Here is a 24,647-nt window from a genome sequence, read left to right on the forward strand (position 1 = left end):
CATTCCTTTTCCCTTTCCCTTTCCCTTTCCCTTTCCCTTTCCCATTCCTTTTTCCTTTCCATTTTTCATTCCTTCCCTACTCATTTTTTTAAACTAATGCTTTGGTTGAGCATCATGCACCCTTTTGCAGCTGGAAGCAAAAATTTAGTCTAATTTGTGACTCCCATTGGTTTGTCATGGCCTCTTCTACATGTGGTGTTCTATCAAGCCCATCTTCCACCCTCCATAAACTTGAGCTTATCCAAAACTCTGCTGTCCGTATCCTAACTCGCACCAAGTCCCGTTCTCCTATCACCCCTGTGCTCGCTGACCCCCCTACATTGGCTGCTGGTCCGGGAACACTTGGATTTTTAAAATTCTCATCCTTGTTTTCAAATTCCTCCATGGCCTCGTCTCTCTCCATCCCTATAACCTCCTCCAACCATACAACCCTCTGCGATCTCTGCGCTCCTCCAATTCTGGCCTCTTGCACATCTCCGATTTTCATCACTCCACCATTGGCGGCCGTGCATTCAGCTACCTCGGCGCTCAGTTCTGGAATTCCCTCTCTCATCCTTGCCGCCTCTCTATATCTCTCTCCTCCTTCCTGTTGTAGCTCTTTTGTATTAGTTTTTTCTCACTATAAATTCCAATGACCAGTTTTATAATGGAAACTGCCTCTGTAAACTTATCACCCTGTATTTACCCAATCTGGCCATCGGATGATGCTGCATTTTTTTATCTTAATATTTTTCTCACAGCAAGTGAAGTTCTAAAGGTCTAAACAAAGCTTTAAAAAGAATTAAAAACACATATTTCACAATGCGGTTTAAATTTATCCATTGAATTGTCTTTTGTGTCTTTTCATACCTTCATTAAAGTTTTTACTTCTAGACCTCTGCATCATCCAAAAGCTTAGGCTTGGACTTGATATTTTTGTTCAGAGCTGTGACTTTGTGAGCTGAATTTGGATTATGCAGTCTGAGTGTATGTCATGTACCTCATTTGAGTACATACCATTCAGTCAGCTAGACTGCGGGAATATTTTTCTTCAGTTTATGGTAATTGCTGTTTAGTTTTTTTTCAAAATTATTTGAAGAAAAACTGGAGGACACATTTCTAAAGTTTTGTTCAGGTAAAGTTTATATTGAGTTTTATTATAAACAGAGGATGTGAGTGAGTGAGAAGAAACATCATCTGAAGGTTCACTCTCTTCAGTTATAAATGGCTTGGTTATTGAGTCTGACCGTCAGGGCAAACCAGTGACAAAACTGTCAAAGCTGGAAAAATTTGTTCTCCTTGTTCATGAGAGCCACTCTACTTCTGTCCTCTTTTTAAGACGCTCCTTAAAACCTACCTCTTTGACCAAGCTTTTGGTCACTTGTCCTAATACCGCCTTATGTGGCTCGGTGTGAAATTTTGTTTGATAACGTTCCTGTGAAGCGCCTTGGGATGTTTTATTACATTAAAGGCGCTAAATAAATGCAAGTTGTTGTTGTTGTAGGTATCTATCTGCCTGTATCTTTGCAATGTTTGAATATGGTACCCCGGTTGGAAAGATTAGATGGATCAGCCATGATCTTGTTGAGTGGCGGAGCGGGCTCGAGGGGCCGATTGGCCTGCTCCTGCTCCTGTTTCTTATGTAAATCTGCCTTTTCCTCCTTAACGCTATATGGCTCTTGATGAGGGCAGCCTACTATACAGAGTCCACGTTCTTCAAAATTAGGTAGATTTCACCAATATTTGATTGTTACTTAGAGTAGCACATGCGTTCAGGTACTTATCTGATTTGAGAGCGGTGCAAAGCTGGCAGAATAATTGGTTGAACAAACACCTCCATGTTTAGCCATTGTGGAACAGAAAATAATAGCCTGTCAGCATTTACTTTAAATGCTGATGTCTTTCAGCTGTTGCTCATTAATCTTTTACATTTTTATTTCTGAATATTCATGGTGCAAAAATCATGGAAAATAGCTTAATATATTTCAATTTTGTTTCATTTCATTATGCTATAATCTTTCAAGGGCTGTAGCAAGTTTGATTTGCTCAGCGGCTGTTCCGTTTAGTATGAGGGGCACAAAATTGCTTGTTAATGGTGCTGGTGAACTACTTAAGGCTGCATTTACTTCATTGTCTTTCTATGGCTTTTATTTTAAACACATATAATCTGTAGGGATTTGACTTAATGTGGTTTATTTAGCTTTTCCTTGTTTGGAGACATTTACTGACAGATTATGTTTTGTTCCTAATTGATGTAACTATCGCATCCAGTTCATGTAGTTTGATGTCCGTTGTATTACTTCAGCAAACTGGCACAGACTCAGAAGATGAGCAGTCAATCATTATCTGTTTGTTTATTTTAGGATGTGTTTGCTGTTCTAAGAGTCTGACAGAGTCTCTTGCTTCATGGGGCAGCTTCAATTAGCCCCAATGGAGGGGGCATGACTGACTTGTTTGAGCTGTTGGAGATTGTTTTGTGAGCAAACTTGTAGTCTAATTTGAGTGTGGATAGAATTTCTGACATTTTATTTAACAAAGCGACAGTTTACCCTGGTCTAAAGGTGCTTTGGTCAGAAACTGCTGCCATTTTTGTTAATGCAGAGTTCTTTTTTATATTCTATGCGATTACTTGGTTGATTCATTTATTAAAGAAGGGCCTAGATGACATGGAAGACAAATGCATTCCTGTTGGCGCTATTCCTTCAGCTAAAATTTTGAATAATTTTAAGTGTATTAAAGGAACATTTTGGATTTCCAGCAGTTGATTTAACTGTTTTATTAAATGTTTACAAATGTCTACCTTTGATGGAATGTGCATTTAAATTCAAGTTTTGCATCTATATATAAGTGATGCCTCCAAGTTCTTACGAGTATGTGCATTATATTCTTCGAACATGTTTAAAAGAAAGGAACTACCAATAGACTGTAATCTTCCAGAGTTGGAGTTGCTGCTAACTTTGTTGAGGCATTTCATTAATGTTAATTGTGTGTGAAATTGTTTATGAATGTTATCTGAACCACAAGTCTGTATTAAAGTTTGTAACTCACTCCATTACTGTGTGTGCTAGGTAACATAACAGTTGATCTCTGAGCCAAAATTCTCAGAGACTTTATTAATCATATTGAAATATTCAGTAGTACTTAAAGGGAAAGAGAAGTCCAGGGGAGCATGTTTCGTTCAAAATGTCTTAACTTTCTTTTAATGCAGACATTGATCAAAGTTTTTTTTACACTTTTACATAAAAATGACAAATTTATTTTCCTAATAGTGCTCTATCATTAAGTATCTCCATGTTTTTATGGGTACTGCAGTGACATAATTGATGGGGAGCGACAAAAACAATAACTTGTATTTATATAGCGCCTTTAACGTAGGAAAACGTCCCAATTTCACAGAGGGGGAATCAAACAGAAATTGACACTGAACCAAAGGTGAAGATATTAGGAGAGGTGGCTCAAACCTTGGTCAAAGAAGGTTTTAAGGAGGGTCATAAAGGAGGAAAGAGAAGTGGGGAGATGGAGGTTTAGGGAGGGAATTCCAGAGCTGAAGATCTAGACGGTTGAAGGTATGGTTATCAATGGTCGGCGAAGTGTGCGAAGGATTCACAAGAGGTCAGAGTTGGAGGAACGATTAATTCTTGGTAGTTGCGGTGGTGGAGGGGGGGGCGGATGTAGAGGAGGTTACAGAGATGTGTTGGGGTGAGGCCATGAAGGGATTTGAACACAAGGATAAGAATTTGAAGGCTGGCCAAGTGAGCATTGAAATAGTTGAGTCTGGTGGTGACAACAGCACAGATGAGGGGTTCATCAGCAGATGGGCTGAGGCAGGGGCGGAGATGGGCGTTTTTATGGAGGTGGAAGTAGATAGTCCTTGTGATGGAGAGGATATGAGATTGGAAGCTCTGCTCGGGGTCATAGGATGCTGAGATTGCGAATAGTCGGCTTCAACCTGAGACAGTGGTCCGGGTTGGAGATGGAATTGGAGGTGAGGGTACAGAGTTGGTGGTGGGAGCTGCAAATGATGGCAGTGGTGGCTTCAGACTTCCCAATAACCCGCTTTTTCCTCCAGTTAGTCGGACAAGAAGGCTGATGAGAAAGAGGCGGTGGAGAGGTAGAGCTGGGTGTCATCAGTGTACTTATGGAACCTGATGTCACTGAGCCGCAGCATGTAGATGAGGACGAGGGGGCGAAGGATAGATTCTTGGGAGACTGCTTGTGTCCTGTAGTGACTCTATTAAATTTAATGGGTGTCATAACTTTGGACTGTTCTAGGAGCTGATCCAGAGCTATTCAACTCTAGGGAATACACATTGTCACATTGTTGAATTGTGCATTAAAATGTAAACAGTCTTGTGGCATCTGTCATTGTATGTGCTGCTCTGTGGTTTGACAATATGGGGAGTATACCCCGTAAAGCGCTATACTGATTAACTCCATTAAAACAAGAGCCAGATGAGCACCTGCTTAAGAATAGGATTGAAATATATGATATTAGAGATCTGGATGATTACCTACTGTACAAATAATGATCCTGCTTGGGATCATGAGAATATCATCATGGTGTTCAACTGCTCAGAGTTGCACTGTGGAGACCACATTGCCTTGGAGCTTCTATTTGACTATTTTTTGCCTTTCTTAGGAACAGTCATGACTAATGTGGGCATGTGCCATGATCTGAATTTTTTAAATGGAGTTATTGCACTTCATTGAGGCAGTACATTTTCATTTAATTAAATGGAAACCGAATTGTAGTGAGTCCAGATGTTCAACAAAACTTTTGGACATCTGCCTTAATGCATTATGTGATGTAAATGAGAACAGCTTTTCACTTATTTACAAGTTTGTATAAGCAGCGAGGCAAAAAAAAATTCAATGGTTGGTTCTCAGAGAAACTTAATGTCTTGTTGGAAATCACTTCTTTGTTCTAATTGAAGGCAAAAAAAAATTCTAATCCACTTCAATTTAAAGATTGTGTATTTTGTATAAATGTATACAAATGTTTCGGTTGTTGCAATTAATGTTCCCTTGGTGTGGTTTATCCAGATTTGTTGTTGTTTTGCAGGATGATCATGAGAGTTGTGGCTCCAGTGCAACCAACCGCAGCACTACAGAGAGCATAAAATCATTAGCTAAAACTCGGCGCATCCAGCAAGTGACCTCAGCTGACCCTGACTTACCCCCAGGTGAGTGACAAATGAAAGGATGTGACGACGGTTGGGTGGTGGGGGCGGCATTTGACATGTTTCTGTATGATGCATATTTAATTTTTTTATATATATACGCTATTCATAATCTAGAAAATATTGACGAGAAAAGGTGCTATGATATTATGGTGATCTGATCTAACTCTTAGATGCTTCAAAAGACAAAGTTTTCACTGACATTTGTTTGTTGACTGACTGATATTGTGACAAGCAAGAAGTGTTTACTCACTATCTCTTAAATGTAAGCTTATCTTCGCTATATCTCTTTTACCCTCTCCCTTGAACTGAATAACACATTTTACACAAAAGGAATTTGCCCACAGCTCGTTGCTGTACCTTAACATAGGTCTGACCCACCTCGTATCAAATGTAGGCCATTACAATGCACATAAAGACAAGTGTCTGAAATAGGACAGATATCCAGACTGCCTCCTATTGGTTGGAAGCCTTAGTGCTGAGGTAGCGCATTGTTTCATAAATGCAACTTGTCAATTAAACAGAATCATATATTCCTTTAATGCTGTGCACACAATGCTGCACTCTGTCAAACATAGTTTCTCGTAAGATGTAAGTCATCTAAGAGGAAGTCCTGTACTAACTCAGTAGTTGATGTACTTCACTCTGTTTGTCACATATTAGTGTGGCCCCATTACCACTAAAGAAATATGATTGCTCTGTCATAAAATTCAAAGAAACTAAGATGTATTGAAATAAGAGTTATAAATAACTTAGTGAATTCAATACATTTGTTCTCTGTGAAAAGTCAAGAATCTAAATTTAACAGTAAGATTATTAACCGAACTATATGGCTGTTAGGATACCCACAGGATCAAAAATGCTATCTATCAACCGATTACATTTATCCATTGCTTCCAAATAGACGCACGTAACTGAAAGCGATCTTTTACTGCTGCACACCATCCAATGAGTTCTGAATTATGAACTGCAATTGAGTAATTTGACGTAAAGCTTTTTAGAGTAATCGTAAAACACAAAACTGAATACACTTTTGAATTCAGAATAACAACTGGGTTCCACAGAGTAGTGGTTTTATATTTGTTTGGTGGATGCAGCATTCTCAGCTCCAGCTGTGGGTTGGTGTGCAGAACTCATCAGTATTATGAATGGTTATTGGGATATAATGATTGTATTGTTTTGAGGTAGACACCTCAATGTGGAACTTGCTCCCACGTGGAGTAGTTGAGGCGAATAGTATTAATGCCTTTTAAGGGGAAGCTCGATAAGTACATGAGAGGGAAAGGAATAGAGGATATGCCGATAGAGTTAGATGAAGTGGGGTGGGAGGAGGCTTGTGTGGAGCATAAACACCAGCATAGACCATTTGGGTCGAATGGCCTGTTCCTGTTTTATAAATTCTATGTAAAGACTATCCTTTCAGAGCCTCTTAAAAAATAAGCATATTCAAAGAAAGGTGAAAAAAGACCATCAGGCCCATCGAGCCTGCCCCATCCAGATAATCGTACAACTGCATACATCATGAATACAACTGCTGGTGCGAGAAGTTTTGCTGTTTCTCTATCTAGGGAAAAGCTATCAGCATTGAATAATTCACACGAAATTTCTGTCAACTTCTAGGTTGTTTACCAACTGGCTGTCTGTTGTTATGGTCATATTTGGCTTCATTACTTACACGTTTTCTCTGCAGAGCTGCTTGGATTGCTGTCCCGAGGAATTCAATGTTTTGGGATCAGACTTTTAGGTTTAATAAAGGATGCTTGAGTCTTTCTTATGCAGGGAAGTCTTATTTAAAGTTTTCTTCTCCTGGGTCACTGGAGTCTGCTCAGCTTTGTCACTTTTCCCTGCTTACATTTCTACCTGTCTTACGCACCCCCCCCCCCCCCCATCACTTGAGCTATTCACATGTTCTGTGTGTCGTCAGTATCTGTAATTTCTCTTGTGTTTCCAGTCTTGTGTGTGTATGTATGTATATTTTTTCCCCCTCACTCTTCCCTTTGTTCTGTTACTTTTTAAATGCTGTAATATCTTTCAGTTTTGACAAAGGGCCGACATCTGCCACATTAACTCATCTGTTATCGCCACAGATGCTGACTGACCTATTGAGCGTTTCCAGCATTTTTGGTTTTTGTTTAAAGTTTTCTTCAATCTGCTAGCAGCCGTTGTTACAGTTCAGGATTGGAGACTTCTTTGAGAACGCTTAAAATTAGCCTCCGGTCCTAGTTACCAGCCCAGAGCTTGTCATCCTTCATCATACCAATTAGACCAAGCTTTTAGTAATGGATCTTTGCATGTGTACGTTGGACCACAACATTTTGTTGTGGAATCTACCTGCAGAATGACAGGATCCAAAGTATTTAGACTACAGAGGACAGTCGGCTCGTCATATCTATTAGCTGGAACTAGGAACAACACATTTCGCAATCTATATTTGAGAGTCTAGGTGACTAATTTGTTTGGCTGTGGATGGACCATGCAGCTGTAAATGGTTATATAAACGTTCAAGTTGGGACCCATTCCTGCATACTTTGTACTGATGACATATGGAATGATTTCTGATGCTGGCACCACCACAATGGGAAGAGAACATTTTGTTGCCATTCTCATTTCCCCAATAACGACTTGAGTACATCCCAACGAGAGGACACTTTGGAAATTAGGCAGTGCCGTTCCAGCTCTTGAGATAACTTTGCTGAACCTGGGCTGCCTTGTTTTAGGAATGGGGACTTGAGTGCAGTCTGTGGGTATTTGTGTTTCTTTGGGGGAGTACCCATTTGCAACTGCTGCTGCATAACCTCGGGAAGATGTGGGTGGAGGGTGGAAATGAATCCCTCCTTATGGTTTGGGGAGGTGTGGTTTTCAGAAGAGCAACGACTTTGTGCACCTGATCTGATATCGCTTCACTAGTAGGACCTTCTGTCGCAACCGAGAAACGGATATAGTTCCCAAACCAGAAATTGTCTCAAAGAGCCAAGTTGCTGTTTTCTTAAAGGGCTTCCATGATCTGGAATTCAGCTGGGTAGTTAACAGTTCATTTTTCTGTAATTAATAACAGTTCTTCATTGGTTTCGTTTCTACAGAAGAGGCCTTGTTTTGGATTCTTTCCTGGTATATTTTCTCCTGTTAGCTGCAGTGTTATACACTCCTCTTCTGCATTACGGGTAACACATTCTTTAGTTGCTATTTACATGGCCCTTTGCTTTGATAATTTTATTAGTTTTGTAGCTTGCTTTACAGTTTTTTCTCTCTTTGCTATGAAGATCCCGTGGCTTTTCAGTATTTGTTCTTTTGCCTCTGGTCCCCATTCCTATCAGCTCTTTAACCTTGGAGCACGGCCCTTCCAAAAAAAAATTGCAATTGATGAGAAATGCATCTATCGGGTATTATTATCTTGATCTGAAGTTTCCGTCCTTGTCTCCCTTCCAACTGCATAAATCCCTTGCCATGGCTGAATTTAATTATGGCACATCTGCCATCAGGCCTTCTCAGCACAAGGCTGTCACCAATAGTGTCTGTGCTGTCTTCACACATTGCATAACTTAAACTGCTTGGCATGTTCCAGACTTTGAAGAAGGCTGCTGGTGAATGTTTGTTACAAAATTAATGATCCTGAAAGGAAATCACTGTTTGATGCTTCACATTGTACAAGTATGTTTACAGTCCACTTTGCACTTGAAATGCAATGAAATTCCGGGCAAGGTAGACCTAAGTATAATACATTTTAATAAAAGCAAAATACTGCGGTTGCTGGAAATCTGAAATAAATATAGAAAATACAGAAACACTCAGCAGGTCAGGCAGCATCTGTAGGGAGAGAGACAGAGTTAACGTTTCAGTTTGATGATCGGTTCTGATGAAAGGCCATCGACATGAAGCGTTAACTCTGCTTCTCTCTCCACAGATGCTGCCTGACCTGAGTGTTTCCAGCATTTTTATTGATAGGCTATGATAGCTAGTTTTCTTCAAACATACCAACTGAATTTGGTTCTGCATTCATTCATAGCGTTGGAATTCTCTGTGGTTCAAATGCATTCCCTGGCTATTATCTGAGACCATTAAAGTTAATGTACATCAAAATAGCTTTCGTGCTGGAGCAAAAGCCTCCTTAAGGATTCAGATATCAGCACTGAGTTGTTCTGCAGCTAAGATATCTTCGATTTATACTTCATTAAAAAGGGGTGTTTGCTGAGGCATTGTGAAAACCCAGTGTTATCCTTTTAGTATTAGCTGCAAAATAGTGACCGAGGCCTCAGTTCTGGTTGGCATGGCAGTGGACATCAAGGAAGCCATAGACATCAGTCTGCAGATGTGGTATCTGCTTCAGTTTTGATGTAAACTGACCTAGAATGATGTAGGTTTTGAGTCTCCTTAGCAGGAACACCAGTTGAAGAATCATCTCTTCAAAAAAGATTAAGATAAAACATAACCAGTCCCTTATTCAGAAGAACAGTTTTGTGACCCCCTGACAGAATCCAAGATTGGAAGCTTGTGAAGGGGGAGGGAAAGTATTTGTTTCTGTCACTTTACGAACAAGAGTGATGATTTATCAATCAGTGGATATGTTTGTCCACCAAGTGGCATAGATTAACTCTTCACTTAGACAAATACATGATTCTGTAGCGGAAGAACTCACTTGCATTTCTGCATTAAGTACAGATTGCTGAATTTTGTAGACTACTACAATTTGCTATCCGTGCCTTCAAAGTGGAGATTTGGGATTTGGGATTTGGCCTGTAGCCTCTGGTATATTGTGCTGCATGTACAGCTGGTTAGGAACCATGGGTGATTGTTGAACTAAGGGTGGAGTTTTAAGTGATCTCTTTATTTATGTCTTTTGAACTCATAGCAAGTTTTTTACTGGCCCCAATCTTCCTGGAAAAATAATGGCGAATTCACGACGCTCGCCGTTATTAATACGCAAATTGGCCAGCAAGTTCAGGTGAAGAAGATATATGCCATGAGTTGCGAATTGCCATAGGTTGCTGGTCGATTTATGCCGCTCCGCCGTTTGCTTAGCATAAACTGCATCTCGTCCTCAACCTCCCTGTTATTTTGAAGAACTTGCTGCATTTCCACATTAATCACCCATCAAACTCGCCGCAGAAAGTTAGGGCTCGTACTCAACATCGCAAGTACCCTTTTAATGACATGATAATCGTTAATGCAATGCCATTCAACCTCTTCGGCCCAGAAAGGGAACAGTTTCAACTGTTGAGTCTCATTCCTTCATATGATAGATTCTTCTTACAGATTTACGAACATACGAATTGAGAGCAGGAGTAGGCCATTCGGCCCCTCAAGCCTGCTCTGCCATTTGATAAGATCATGGCTGATCTGATTGTGACCTCAACCCTACTTTCCTGTCTACCTACTATAACCTTTGACTCTCTTGTTAATCAGGAATCTATCTAACTCAGCCTTAAAAATATTCAATGACCCTGCCTCCACTGCCCTCTGGGGAAGGGAGTTCCACAGAGTCATGAACCGCTGAGAGAAAAAAATTCTCCTCATCTCCGTCTTAAATGGGAGACCCCTTATTTTTAAACTGTGGCCCAAAATTTCAAATTTTAAATTAATTTTTTTCCCTTACTTTTCGTTTATGTCTCTCTTTTTTCTCTCTCTTAATCCAATCTTTCTTTCCCTCTCTCTCTTTCTCTTTCTGTACCTGATTTGACTCTAATTAACCCTACTTCCTTCTCTGTCATTCCTCTGTTTCTTTCTCAATCATTAAGTCTCATTGGTTAAGCAGATAGACTGTTGGTCCTGTCGTTCACCAAGGTCCCCGATGCCCCGTTGCCCTCATCAGCTCACACTTCCAGCAACTTACAGGGCAAATATTTTTTGAACTGAAGGGTGCAGGAAAAAGTCTAACTAACGATGCACGCTGCGAGATGCCGTGCTCCAGCAAGATTTGGCCCATTAAGTTTCATAGAAAGCAGGGCATCTCTGTTTTTGAGATCAAAATATATGTTTTAATGAACTTGAACTGAAGTGCTACTGTAGCATGTAATTTTACTATCGTGATGTATTTTATTTGTGTTGAGGGGGAACAGTGTAGCCCGAATATATAACGTATTGACAGCTTCACAGCAAAGATTTAAGTTCACAAATATTTTGATAAAGCTTAATTTTTTTAAAGGGAATGTTTCTATTTGACTTTTTAGAAGTGTTATGCAGGAGTGCATTGAGTGGTGGAGGAATTTTCATATTGCTGAAAGGATAATTAAGTGACAAAAGATGCCATATGCTTTCAGCTCCAGAATCACAATACAATAGTATCAGTTGTTTTTCTCCAGTAAATGAGAGAAGAATAAACCATGCAATGTATTAAATGAGAACAGTGGGTGGGAATGATTTCAAGAAAAATATTATCAACGGGTTCTTAATTGATGTGTGAAACTGCAGAGGAAAAATTTCAGCACAGGAATAGAAAAGTAAGAACCAGCTTCCTATTTCTGTATCTCTTCTGACATCAAGCTGTGTAGTTACTGAAAGTAAAGTGGAAAGGACTAATGAAAAACATCAAAATACTAAGACTTAGATTTAAAAAAAAAACAAGAGTGGTAGCATTCTCTCCTCTGCGTCAGAAGGTCGTGGGTTCAAGCCCCACTCTAGGACCTGAGCACATAATCTCGGTTGAAATTCTAGAGTGCTGCACTGTCTGAGGTACCGTCTTTCGGATGAGATGTTAAACCAAGGAACCTCTTTGGAATTCTCTACCCCAGAGGGCTGTGGATACTCAGTCATTGAGCATATTCAAGGCTGAGATGGATAGATTTTTGGACTCTAGGGGAATCAAGGGATATGGGGATCGGGCAGGCAAGTGGAGTTGAGGTCGAAGATCAGCCGTGATCTTATTGAATGGCGGAGCAGGCTCGAGGGGCCGTATGGCCTACTCCTGCTCCTATTTCTTATGTTCTTATAACCATTTGCCCTCTCGGGTGGATGTAAAAGATCCCATGGCACTATTTGAAGAAGAGCAGGAAAGATCTCCCGTTGTCCTGGCCAATATTTATCCCTCAGCCAACACCACTAAATTTATCGCATTGCTGTTTGTGGGATCTTGCTGTGTGCAAATTGGTTGCCACTTTTCCCTCCATTAGAACAGTAATCGCACTTCAAAAGTAAATAATGGGCTATGAAGTGCTTTGGGCCGCTCTGAGTTCGAGAAATGCACTATATAAATGCAAGTTCTGTTTTCTTTTATTCTCAAACTAATGTTGTGAGTTTATCATAGCCAGTAACCTGTGCATCAGTTGTTTCTTTAACCGTTTTACGATCCGTGGAATTTCTTGGCCTGGTTTTAATGCACATGTTGCTAACTGAACAGCTGGGCTGTGGTGGTATGGCAAGACTTCTGGCACTGGCCTATGCAGTACATTGCCTGCATCAAAACAAATTAAATGTCTCCATAGATGGATTATCGAGTCTACACAAACATCTGTCAACCGCCTTAAATGCACTGCAAAATGTATTTGTCCATTCGGAATTATCAATGTTCATGATCATTACATATAATTTTTGTTTAAAGATGATATTGGAGCTTGCAAAGTTTTTCTCTTGGGTACTTGAGATACTCAAGAAGCAGCCTGCACTGTGGTTCCAGCAGTATTCAGAATATGATGGTCAAGCACAATAGGCTTAAGAAATATATAGACTTGGAAATATATCGCCGTTCCTTCATCGCCGCTGGGTCAAAATCCTGGAACTCCCTTCCTAACAGCACTGTGGGAAAACCTTCACCACACAGACGGCAGCGGTTCAAGAAGGCGGCTCATCACCACCTTCTCAAGGGCAATTAGGGATGGGCAATAAACGCCGGCCTTGCCAGTGACGCCCACATCCCATGAACGAATAAAAAAAAAAATCCAGCCACACTTGTTTGGTCACACCAAACACATATTGGTGCCAAGGACTTGACAAGTATAGTTGATGTTAAGACGATTCCAGCACCAATTGGCACTGAGGGATCTTTTATACCCCTCAGTGCTGATGGTACATTGGCACCGATCGACGGCAAGACAACATGGGCACTGAATTGTATGTGAATCAAGGGCAGATTACACATAAGAACATAAGAAATTGGAGCAGGAGTAGGCCAATCGGCCCCTCGAGCCTGCTCCGCCATTCAATAAGATCATGGCTGATCTGATCCCAACCACAAATCTAAAGAACACAAGAAGTCGGAGCAGGACCCGGCCACATAGCCCCTGGGCCCTCTCCGCCACCCACAGGGCATTGACCGATCCGAACTCAGCTTCATGTCCAATTTCCTGCCCGCTCCCCATAACCCCTAATTCCCTTTACTTCTAGGAAACTGTCTATTTCTGTTTTAAATTTATCTAATGATGTAGCTTCCACAGCTTCCTGGGGCAGCAAATTCCACAGACCTACCACCCTCTGAGTGAAGAAGTTTCTCCTCATCTCAGTTTTGAAAGAGCAGCCCCTTATTCCAAGATTATGCCCCCTAGTTCTAGTTTCACCCATCTTTGGGAACATCCTTACCGCATCCACCCGATCAAGACCCTTCACAATCTTATATGTTTCAATAAGATCGCCTCTCATTCTTCTGAACTCCAATGAGTAGAGTCCCAATCTACTCAACCTCTCCTCATATGTCCGCCCCCTCATCCCCGGGATTAACCGAGTGAACCTTCTTTGTACTGCCTCGAGAGCAAGTATGTCTTTTCTTAAGTATGGAGACCAAAACTGTATGCAGTATTCCAGGTGCGGTCTCACCAATACCTTATATAACTGCAGCAATACCTCCTTGTTTTTATATTCTATCCCCCTAGCAATAAAAGCCAACATTCCGTTGGCTTTCTTGATCACCTGCTGCACCTGCATACCAACTTTTTGATTTTCTTGCACTAGGACCCCCAGATCCCTTTGTACTGCAGTACTTTCCAGTACTTACTGGAGGTAACCATCAGTCCAGTAACATGGGATTCCATTACGATAGAGAGGTTTTGATACAGCTGAAACTGCGATGCTGAAGCAACTCCCACGCTGATCATGATCGGGTATACTAAAGTTTATACTCCTTTTGAGGGTTATTAAGCAAAGTGTACGTATGCCCCTGGAGGACATTGGAAGGCTTTCAAAAGCATAATTGTAAAAATACTCAATGAGCCGAATTTGTGCTCCCCCACACTGAGGGATGGGTATGGTTTCTATCTGCATTGTTTTCTTTTCACTCCAAAACATCCACATCCACACAGGAAGATTTGGGAAACACAAGTGAATCTGACCACCTTCACCAGTCATGCTGGGAACCACAGAGAACTGATTTGACTCCTTGAGCAAGATGGTTATAGCAGAGCATCCTAAATCACTTCAGTGAGGAGAGACTCAAAGGCCCACTCTAGAATGTTCTCATATACCTGTGGGCAGTCGAGAACAAGGCTTCTGAGGGTGAGGAGGAGAGGGAAGATGGTGTCAATGATATGTTTGATAGTTATCCTCCACATCTCACAAACCTACCTATTCATCCCCGCTAACCTTGCAAGTGTATAGTTTGCAGTAAGTTAATGTTAAGTGGACATTTTTGACTTAACTTCAAGTCAAAAACCAACTGGCACAATGGTACAGATTCTAGGGCTTTATATTACACAGGAATACATGCGGCACCATCTGTCTGCGTAGTCTCTACATTTTTATGCGCTTACTCAGCATGTTGAACATTCAAATAATGAAGAAGCCCATACAAAGCTAGGTGATCTCTTATTTAACTGAGCCAAAAGGAATGATCTTTTCAAAAGGGACTATAGCACTTCTGTAAGATTTTAGCATGCACTACTATCCATGCTTGCTTAAGCAGTTATTAAGCAGAAAAAATTGCTTTGCATTCTCTTGCACAACACATTTCAGCATGTTGTCATCCACTAGCCAGGACTTCAATTAAAGAGATTCCTCATCTTGGTTCCAAATTAAACCAATTACTCATTTTTTGATGCATTATAAACTCATATGTTCATCATTAAGGTCTACAGCCATATGTGCACTACAATTCTCTTGGAGGATGGCCCGTCTCATCTTTATTACCTCTGCAAGGGAATCAGTCAACTGTTAACTATTGGTTGCAGATTCTTCTTGCAGAAAGTTTTCAGTGATAGAGTTACCATGAGTTCAGTTCCTAAGGTTTTTCCATAGGGAGTTTCTGATTTCCTTATTAGTGCAGTGGGAAGAAACTATTCTTGCTATAGATCTAAAATTCTTTCTGCACAACAGAACTTTTTGGCACTGCAAACTTATTGGTGACTGTAGAGGAGAAAAAAAAACTCTTGGAGGGTATGATATTTCACTCCTGCATTTTGCAGATGATGGTGTGTACTATGCACTGGGAATGCATAATGGAGTTCGTTTTTCCAGCTATGACACGGTTGAACAATTTTAAATAGGTTTCTTCCCAGTAGGCTGTTATGCAGGTGCTGACTGTGTCAATTGTTGACACAACTCAAGTCTTTCTGCTTAATAGAGAGTGCAGTGTAGAACACCAGTATGCTGGCCTTTACAAATTAGATCCAGAAATAAAAATAACAGGAGGTTAAATGTTAGCTTACTGTTTTTTTGCAGGTGGGGGGGGAAGGAGAACTAATGGGAGCGAAATTCCTTTCAAAACCTCACGAGACGACACTTAAAGTATTGAACATGGTTATTTGGTATCTTGACTTCTTAAATATTTGTGCTTGAGCCACAAATGAATTTAATACAAGCGTTCAATCTGCTCTAGTAGAGACTTTTTTAAGCAAGCTCAATATGTGAAAATTGCTTATTTTATAGTCAAACATATAGTCAAACATTGAATCTTCCTGAAACAAATATCTGCAAACTAATTTAACTGCACCCTAAGTGAGAAAAAGCAAAATTATTAAATATTGGTGGCAATAAAAAAAAGTGAAATGGAAACTAAACTGAAGGTAATTTGCTAAATTTAGAATAAAATGGAAGTTTTAAAAATTAAATAATTGTAAACATGCACATTTTTCCTTGCCTTAATTTTTATCAGTCAACTTCTGTTGTTTCCTGTCTCATTTTTTCTCTGTTTTAGTTAAGTATTTGACATTATGTTGTATATATTTAATGGGATCCCCCCCCATTTAAAAAAAATACTGCAATGTAATGAAATATTGGAATCCCAAACATTTCCAGTTTTATTGCTGGTATGCTTGCTACTGTGATTTCTACCTCCAATTTTGTTTTCAATGTTTTGATGAGGCTGAGATGATGGGGAGGGAGAGGTCTGTGATCTCACTGAAACGTATAAAATTCTTAGAGGGCTTGACAGGGTAGGGGCTGAGAGGCTGTTTCCCCTGGCTGGAGAGTCAAGAACTAGGGGTCATAGTCTCAAGATAAGGGGTCGGCCATTTAGGACCGAGATGAGGAAAACTTTCTTCACTCAGAGGGCTGTGAATCTTTGGAATTCTCTACCCCAGAGGGCTGTGGATGCAGAGTCGTTGAGTATATTCAAAACTGAAATCGATCGATTTTGCACACTAAGGGAATCAAGGGATATGGGGATAGTGTGGGAAAGTGGAGTTGAGATTGTTGATCAGCCGTGATCTTATTGAATGGTGGAGCAGGCTTGAGGGTCATATGGCTCACTCCTGTTTCTTATTTTCTAATAAAACTAGTTGTGCGTAAGAACGGTGATGCCGTTCTGGAACATTTTAATTGGTGCTACCGTTGACCATCATTTATGAAATGGAAAAAGAAAGTTGGAACAGTCAGCATGGCTGAAAATAGTAAATTATAGTGGTCGTGCAGTAATTCTGTGCAGCTGTACGAAATCAATAGGAAGTCTTCGTAACAGATTTCTCTGTGTTGCAAAGACTGGCTGCGCAGAGTTAAGTGACATTAATTGTGTCTTCCTCTTTTATCCTGCTGTAGGTTATGTACAGAGTCTGATTAGACGTGTTGTGAACAATGTAAACATTGTAGTCAACAACCTCATCTTGAAGTATGTGGAGGATGACATTGTTCTGTCAGTCAACATTACATCAGCAGAATGTTATACAGTGGATGAGTTTTGGGATCGAGCCTTCATGGACATCTTAGGTGAGTGAAATAGACCTTTTCCTCGTTTCCATTTCCGCAAGTGTGGGAATGCAAAATGCGTAAGAAAGTTATTTAACAAAGCAGGGTAGCTGAGATTGAAATGGAGTTTGTTAATTTGTGAATTAATAGTTAAGAATTCTTTTTATAGCATCTTTTTATAACAACAGCAACAACAACCTCAACGTGCCTTTATTTAACGTCCCAAGGCGCTTCACAGGAGTGTTATCAGACAAAATTTAACACCAAGCCCCATAAAGGGATATTAGGACAGGTGACCAAAAGCTTAGTCAAAAAGGTAGGTTTAAGGAGCGACTTAAAGGAGAGAGGTCGAGAGGCGGAGAGGTTTAGGGAGGGAGTTCCAGAGCTTAGAGCCGAAACAGCTGAAGGCCCGGCCGCCAATGGTGGGGCAAAGGAAATCGGAGATTGCACAAGAGACCATAATTGGAGGACTACAGAGATCTTGTAGGCTTGTCGGGCTAGAGGCGGTTATGGAGATAGGGAGGGGCGAGGCCATGGAGGGACTTGAACGGATGAGAATTTTAAAATCGCAGTTTTGCTGGACCGGGAGCCAGTGTAGTTCAGCGAGCATAGGGGTGATGGGTGAATGGGACTTAATGCGAGTTAGGATGCGGGCAGCAGAGTTTTGAATGAGCTCAAGTTTACAGAGGGTGAAGGTAGGAGGCTGGCCAGGAGAGCATTGGAATAGTCAACTCTGGAAGTAACAAAGGCATAGATGAGGGTTTCAGCAGCAGTTGAGCTGAGGCCAGGGCTGAACTGGGCAATATTTCAGAAGGAATAATTTTGTTTTGTAACTCATTCTGACAGAATTCTGCAATATATGCAGGCCTGATATCTTTTTCCCAATCAGTTTTCAGATATGTTTCGGCACCGAATTAAAACCCCCCATCGTTCTTATAAACTGGGGTCATGCTCCTGCGACTCTTGACTTTAAGCATAAAGACCCTAAAGAGTTGAGTCCTTTAATGCAGGACTGCACACTCTCATTTCAGACAATTTCATATACAGTCTGTCAGCAATGTATGCTCCTGAAAGATTTAATTTGACTTCTAAAAAATGTGTAGAAGGACTCCTGAGAATTTGGGTCAGAATTTCAATCTTTTTACATTTTTGGTTGTTGGATGTTTGTTGGGCTTGCACCTCTGTTGATTGTGTTTTGGAACTTTAATGACCTTGTGAGGATGTGTTCTGGTATGTAAATTCCATCCGTTTTTAAAAAAAAAGTTACTTTTATTCTTCTTTGGCCGAAAGCAGAGTTAACAGTTGTTAACGGTTAGTTGATAAACTATTTGAAGAAATCCCCATTTTTGCATGTCTTTGTTACTGCCCCATATCTTATTTCCTTTGCTACGAACGTCACTTTTTAAAAATGGGCTGATTAACAACAGTTATTTTAACAACTCATTGTACAAGGTAACAATAATGAAACAACTCTTACGACATACTTATTACAGCACCTGACGAGTACCTAATCTGTGGTGATTTTATTTGCTATGGATGTTTGATATATTGCTTAATATAGGGACTTTATATCGAATTTGATTTTCCACCATTGTGTTGTTGAGTAAACAATGAAAACTGTGTTTATCTCACTATGTTAACCGACAATTTTTCATCATGAGACCAGTGACTTTTTTTCTATTTTATGGGCTGGCTTAACCAACTTTCCTAATTATGAAAAAAAATTCCCACATTTAATGTTAAAGTACTGGACAAACTGCAGTGTCAGTTCCTTCTGCAATGTCTTCAAACTGGAGAGAAGGACAACACTACCCATGCATTTAAATGTATGTGTATTGCTCTGCCAACCAACCAATGACATTTTTAATGTTAGTGAGTAGCTGATCAGACACTTGGCTGTAATAAATTGTAATGTTTATTAAATTACAACAGTGACTACATTTCAAAAATACTTCATTGGCCAACATTTATCCCTCAGCTAATGCCGCTAAAACAGTTTAATTGGTCATTTATCGCATTGCTGTTTGTGAGATCTTGCTGTGCGCAAATTGGTTGCCGTGTTTCCCTCCATTACAATCGCGATCATACTTCAAAAGTAAATAATGGGCTGTGAAGCGCTTTGGGATGTCCATAAGGTCATGAAAGGCACTACGTAAATGCATGTCTTTTTTCTTTATTAAAAACTTAACCATGATCCATTGTACTGTCAGAATTTCTCAAATTTAAAATTAAAGTTTTAAATATTTTGCACCAGTTGCGATTATACCAAGTGTTTAATATCATGGTGGTATGGCACGACATCTCCAAGGTGGCCTGACCTCTAATACCAAAACCTAAACTGATGCCAGTTTGGCAGCTGTTACTTGAAATTTTGTATTGCTATGAAGCAAAATGTTCAGTATAATTGACCAATAAATGCTGGGATGAGTACTTTTCTTGGTGTCCTTAATTGGAAATCGTGCCCACAGGTGTGCAGGAATGAGGAATTGTGTTGATGAATATATTTACTTTTTTTAAAAATAGAATGTAGATCTTTTAAATAATCCCACGGTAAATAAAGCTGCTTGTGGCTTTCATCTCTCCTCTGCTTTGCAGTGGAATAAACTGCATTTCAAGCTGCTTTAACTAAACTTAGATGGTGTTTTTCCTTCATTGCCAAGAACAATTTGATGTTATGCGTATTTGTAGCATGGCTATTGTATTGCAAGCAATGGAGTCTATTGTAACTATCCTAGTCTTAATCATGATCTGAGAAAATGCATATAGATAGTTGTTGCATTTCTTTTTTTTAAAGTTTTGTTGCAAAAGTGTACTTGAGGCAGTCCAGTTCTTCACATTGATTTTACAGATTACTGCCAGTAAGTGAAAATAGTCCACGTTCCATAACAGTTGCTAAATTATTTAGAGCCTGGTGATGTCTGATGAAGGACTACGCCTGAAACATCAAAAATTTTCCTTTCTTTACAGTTGCTGCCTGACATGCTGAGTGTTTCCAGAATTTTATTTGGAAGGTCTTTGTTCATAGAATCATTGTAAGTTACGGCACAGAAGGAGGCCATTTGGCCCATCGTGTCCGTGCCAGCAGAAAAAGAGCTATCCAGCTTAATCCCACTTTCCAGCACTTGGTCCGTAGCCTTGTGGGTTATGGCACTTCAAGTGCACGTCCAAGTACTTTTTAAATGAGTCGCGGGTTTCTGCCTCTACCACCCTTTCAGGCAGTGAGTTCCAGACCCCCCAGCACCCCCAGTACGGTATTACTGCACACAGGGAATAAAGTTAAGGTCTACAGCACTGCTTGAAACATTTATAGTTACAACTCTGAAACAACATTAGCTCTTATTTAATTTCAAGTAGAGCTGGCATCATTCAAATGGACTCATATCTGTGAAGAACGTTCATTTCACTTAAGAAAATCTCTGCATGTTTTGTGTTGTGAATTGAATTAAAAAAAGAGACATCAGTCAAAATGCTTGCTGGAAGATTGTTTTTTCTGCCATATTTTCTCTAAAACTGAAATTTTGAATGGCCAACATTAGGCCTTAAACAAAATAAATTTTAAAAAATTATATTTTTCGCACTAGCGAAACTTAAGTTTACTCATTAAGTTGTCTTTAAATGCCTTCATTAAAGTTTTTACTTGAAGGTTTCAGCTTCTTTCAAAAGCCTGTGCATGGATTTTGATATTTTTGCCTGGAGTTGTGACTGTGTTTAGGTGAATGCAGATTCTTTCGTTTAGTCATGTGCAGTTTCTCCAATTTCCTAGGATGCATTGTTACCAACTAGTCAGCTGAAGTGTTGGAATATATTACTTTAGCTTTTAGAAATATCTGCTCAGTTGTTTCTCAGCTTGAGGGCAAATTTTAAAAGTTTTATTCTGATCAAGTTTCTACTGCAAGTTTAAAACAATACAGGGCTGTGTGTGTGTGTGTGTGTGTGTGTGAAAGACAGACTGTATTACATAGAATTGATTTACATACCTGTTCTAACTTTTGTTTCATGTTCTGTAAACTTCTGAAAATGTATTAAGCTGAGAGCATAGGGTGGGTGCCTTCTCAATCTAATTTGAGTTAATTTTTGGAAAGAAAATGTTGAATTTTAAAGCAAGCAGAAAGCCTCTGATTATCACTTGTGTTATGTTGACAGAAAATCTAACATTCTAATGACTGATACTTGTGCAACAGTGAGAGAGAGAGCGTGACACACACACACACACACACACACACACACACACACACACACACACACACACAGTGTTCTTTCTCATTTAAATTTTAAAAATAAAAACATTGTTGATTTTTGAAGGTGGAACACTTCCACTTATCACCTGATTATTACTATATCTTGTTCATAGTTTTAAAAAAAAGTTAATTCTCGTGATTTTGGCACCGCTGGCTAGGTTGGCATTTATTGTCCATCCCTAGTTGTTTATGAGAAAGTGGTGGTGAACCTTTATGAACCACTGCAGTCCACGTGGTAATACATATGTATGTAATTTTTATCTCATACCATTTTAAAATCTGAGAATACAGAGTCAGCTGATATGCAAGGTGCACCAGTTGAAGAAAGATGTCTGGTATTTAGCAGTACTGGAGAGGGGATTGGGGTTTAGGTGCACCAGAGGACCTTGGGGGTAGTCCTAAGCTTTGATAGCGCTTAAGGTATCACTCGCAGATTCCTGGTGTCTGACAGCAGTGACTGAAAGTGGGTGGGGGGGCAGGGGTGCACACGCCTGACAGCACTGGATGGAAGTGAGGTTCTCCCATGCCTGGCAGTGCTAGTTTTTAAAAAAACTTTTAAGAGATCTCTGCATGGTATTTTGTAATTGGGTCTTGGGAGTGTATGGCTGTGTAGATTGGTGTGTTTCTTTTTTGTTCTTGCTTTCTTTCTCTTTTTTTCTTTTTCTTTTTTACTGACTAGTCCCCTCCTACTTTCCCTCCCACTACTGCTTTTGGCAGAAGCTGAAACCACAAATAAGAACCATAATGAACATATTACAAGATACAGGACAATTCAGTGGATACATTTAATGATATTGTAAACAAGTAATTTTTTGATTTAAATTTATTTTTGTTTAATACTGTACTTTGGACATGAAAAATGTCAGAGAAAATGGCAAATATCAACAAACTGTGATGGCCAAATGTTAATATTTTCCTATAGAGTTTTTCCATTATAAATGTTGACATGGGTAGTTTCAATGGTAAATAAAAATCGTAGCTCAAAATCATGAAGTAAAGTTTGTGAATATGCAATAGGCAAGATTTTTAAATGATATGGAGATATATAAATATATACGCACAGTGTGTGTGAGCTTTCTGTTTTGGATAATTGTAAAGTGGTGCTGTCCTTTGCATTTTTTGTAATAATTTCAATCTTCTGCATGCTCTTCAGCTCCAGAATTGGTATTGAGGAAGGTGATCAACTTTTCTGATTGCACTGTTTGTCTGGACAAGCGAAATGCGAGTGGAAAGATTGAGTTTTACCAGGACCCTTTGCTCTACAAAAGCTCCTTCTGCACCCGATTGCACTTTACTTATGACAACCTCAACTCTAAAATTCCATCAGTCATCAAGGTGCGTATCTAAGAACATTTTGTATTTTTAGTGCAACAACTTCTTCACCAGGGCAGACTAAATTATTATTGGGGAATGATTGCAGAAGAGTTTAAGTAGGTGTTAATGACTAAGATGTCAAACTTTCAATTACCAAATGTGTATGTCATAGCATTTTGTGTATCTTGAGATATATATTTTCAAAAATATGACTTTACAACATGCTGGTTATATAATGCCATTTCAAACAATATTTCTGCAGAACTGTGTATACTCTTAATATGTAAATAAATATGCAAACTTGTTGCAGCTACAATCCTTTCTAAAAATTACATGTAGTTTTTCCAGTGGAAGAAGGTTGTCTTTGGGGATTTTTCTTCTGCTTTGTTCACTAATTAAAGCCAACATTTTTGGAAATTCCCTGTTCAAATTATTGACACATGCTTGTGTTTTTAGTAAAACATTTTGACATGTTGTTGAGATCAGGGAGGTTATTACAGTTATGTGTATGTACAGTTTGTGAGTTCAGTATGCAAATATCAACCTAGTATTAAGTACTAGAATTGAACTAGATGCCATAAGTGCAATAAATGTGAAAATATATTTTGAGTGCATTTTTGGACAGCATTCATAACCTTCTTAAATGTATTTATTTCTTGAAGGTTTAAGTTCCTTTATTTCCATTGCCCCTGGCCGACCAGCAATGGTAAGCCTACTCCCAGGCTTCCACTAGTGCTTGAAGTTGTTGGTGCAAGGTGTGCAGGAGCAGTTTAGGGATATTTCCCTTTATTTTATGATTTATTTTCTTTAATGTGGGGAAACAGCATGGCCCCCTTCTGTGCTGTATCACTATGATTCTATATCCCACCCTCTGTGATGCTTGTTGGTGCTTCACAGTGTGCCATCAGCAAATGTGCACAGCAAGGTCCCACAAACAGCAAGTGAGATAAATGATCAGTCAGATCTCTTTTGGTGGTTGAAGGCTGAACGTTGGCCAGGACACCGTGAGAACTCCCTCATCTCTTCAGGCAGTACCATGGGATCTTTTACATGCACCTGAATGTCTCATCCGAAGGACAGCACTTCCAACAATTCTGCTCTCCCTTAATATTGCACTGAAGTATCAGCCTAAATTATGTGCTCAAGCCCTGGAATGGGGTTTGAACCCACAATCTTCAGACACAAGACAAGAGTGCTACCACTGAGCCAAGCTGATACTAGATGACTAGCTGAAATGTTGTAATGATTTGTATGAAATTATAATGATCTAGTTAGATGACAAGTTTGTTTTAGTCAGTAGAGGCAAATGATCCAGTGGTCCTCTTGTTCAAGGTGTCAAGGATCTGGGAAAAATAACTGGGGCGTGAGTTAAGTCCTTTGCGGGTATGGTAAGCTGGTCTACATTTTGGAGTCTGATCTTTGAAGCGGAAAACATCATTCTGGAATCAAACTTGCTGAAATGACTCATGGATGCTGTAAATCCACCTGAGTTCAGAGTATGCTGACAACAGAAATCATTGAATTGAAACTGACAAATGAAGGTGGTGGAATGTAAATTCATGCTCTTTACTGCAGAACAAGCATAGTTCCCTTCAGACTCTAGGGTTATCCCAATTATCCCAATATAGACTGGGATAGCAACAGTGTAAAGGGCAAAGAGGGGGAGGAATTCCTGAAATGTATACAAGAGAACTTTCTTGATCAGTGTGTTTCCAGTCCAATGAACAGTTATGGAAAAGGACAAGGAACAATCATGCATGAAAATACTAAACTGGAGGAGGGCTAATTTCAGTGAGTTAAGAAGGGATCTTGCCCTTGTGGATTGGAATCAAAAGTTGGTCGGTAAAACGGTAATTAAACAATGGGAGGCCTTCAAGGAGGATATGGTTCGGTATAGAGT

General features: G+C 39.7%; 1 protein-coding gene across 3 annotated transcripts in view; it reads left to right on the top strand.

Moving 5' to 3' along the window:
- Positions 1–24,647, top strand: part of LOC137310136 (intermembrane lipid transfer protein VPS13B-like) — an 875,231-nt gene that overhangs the window by 61,489 nt on the left and 789,095 nt on the right. For all 3 annotated transcript variants that reach the window (XM_067978127.1, XM_067978114.1, XM_067978120.1), the window contains exons 4-6: positions 5,042–5,162; positions 17,049–17,216; positions 22,587–22,768. In XM_067978127.1, coding sequence (XP_067834228.1) covers positions 5,042–5,162; positions 17,049–17,216; positions 22,587–22,768 — 471 coding nt within the window. The remainder of the gene's footprint in view (positions 1–5,041; positions 5,163–17,048; positions 17,217–22,586; positions 22,769–24,647) is intronic.

The sequence above is a fragment of the Heptranchias perlo genome, chromosome 3 (assembly GCF_035084215.1).
Source record: "Heptranchias perlo isolate sHepPer1 chromosome 3, sHepPer1.hap1, whole genome shotgun sequence".
NCBI lineage: Eukaryota > Metazoa > Chordata > Chondrichthyes > Hexanchiformes > Hexanchidae > Heptranchias > Heptranchias perlo.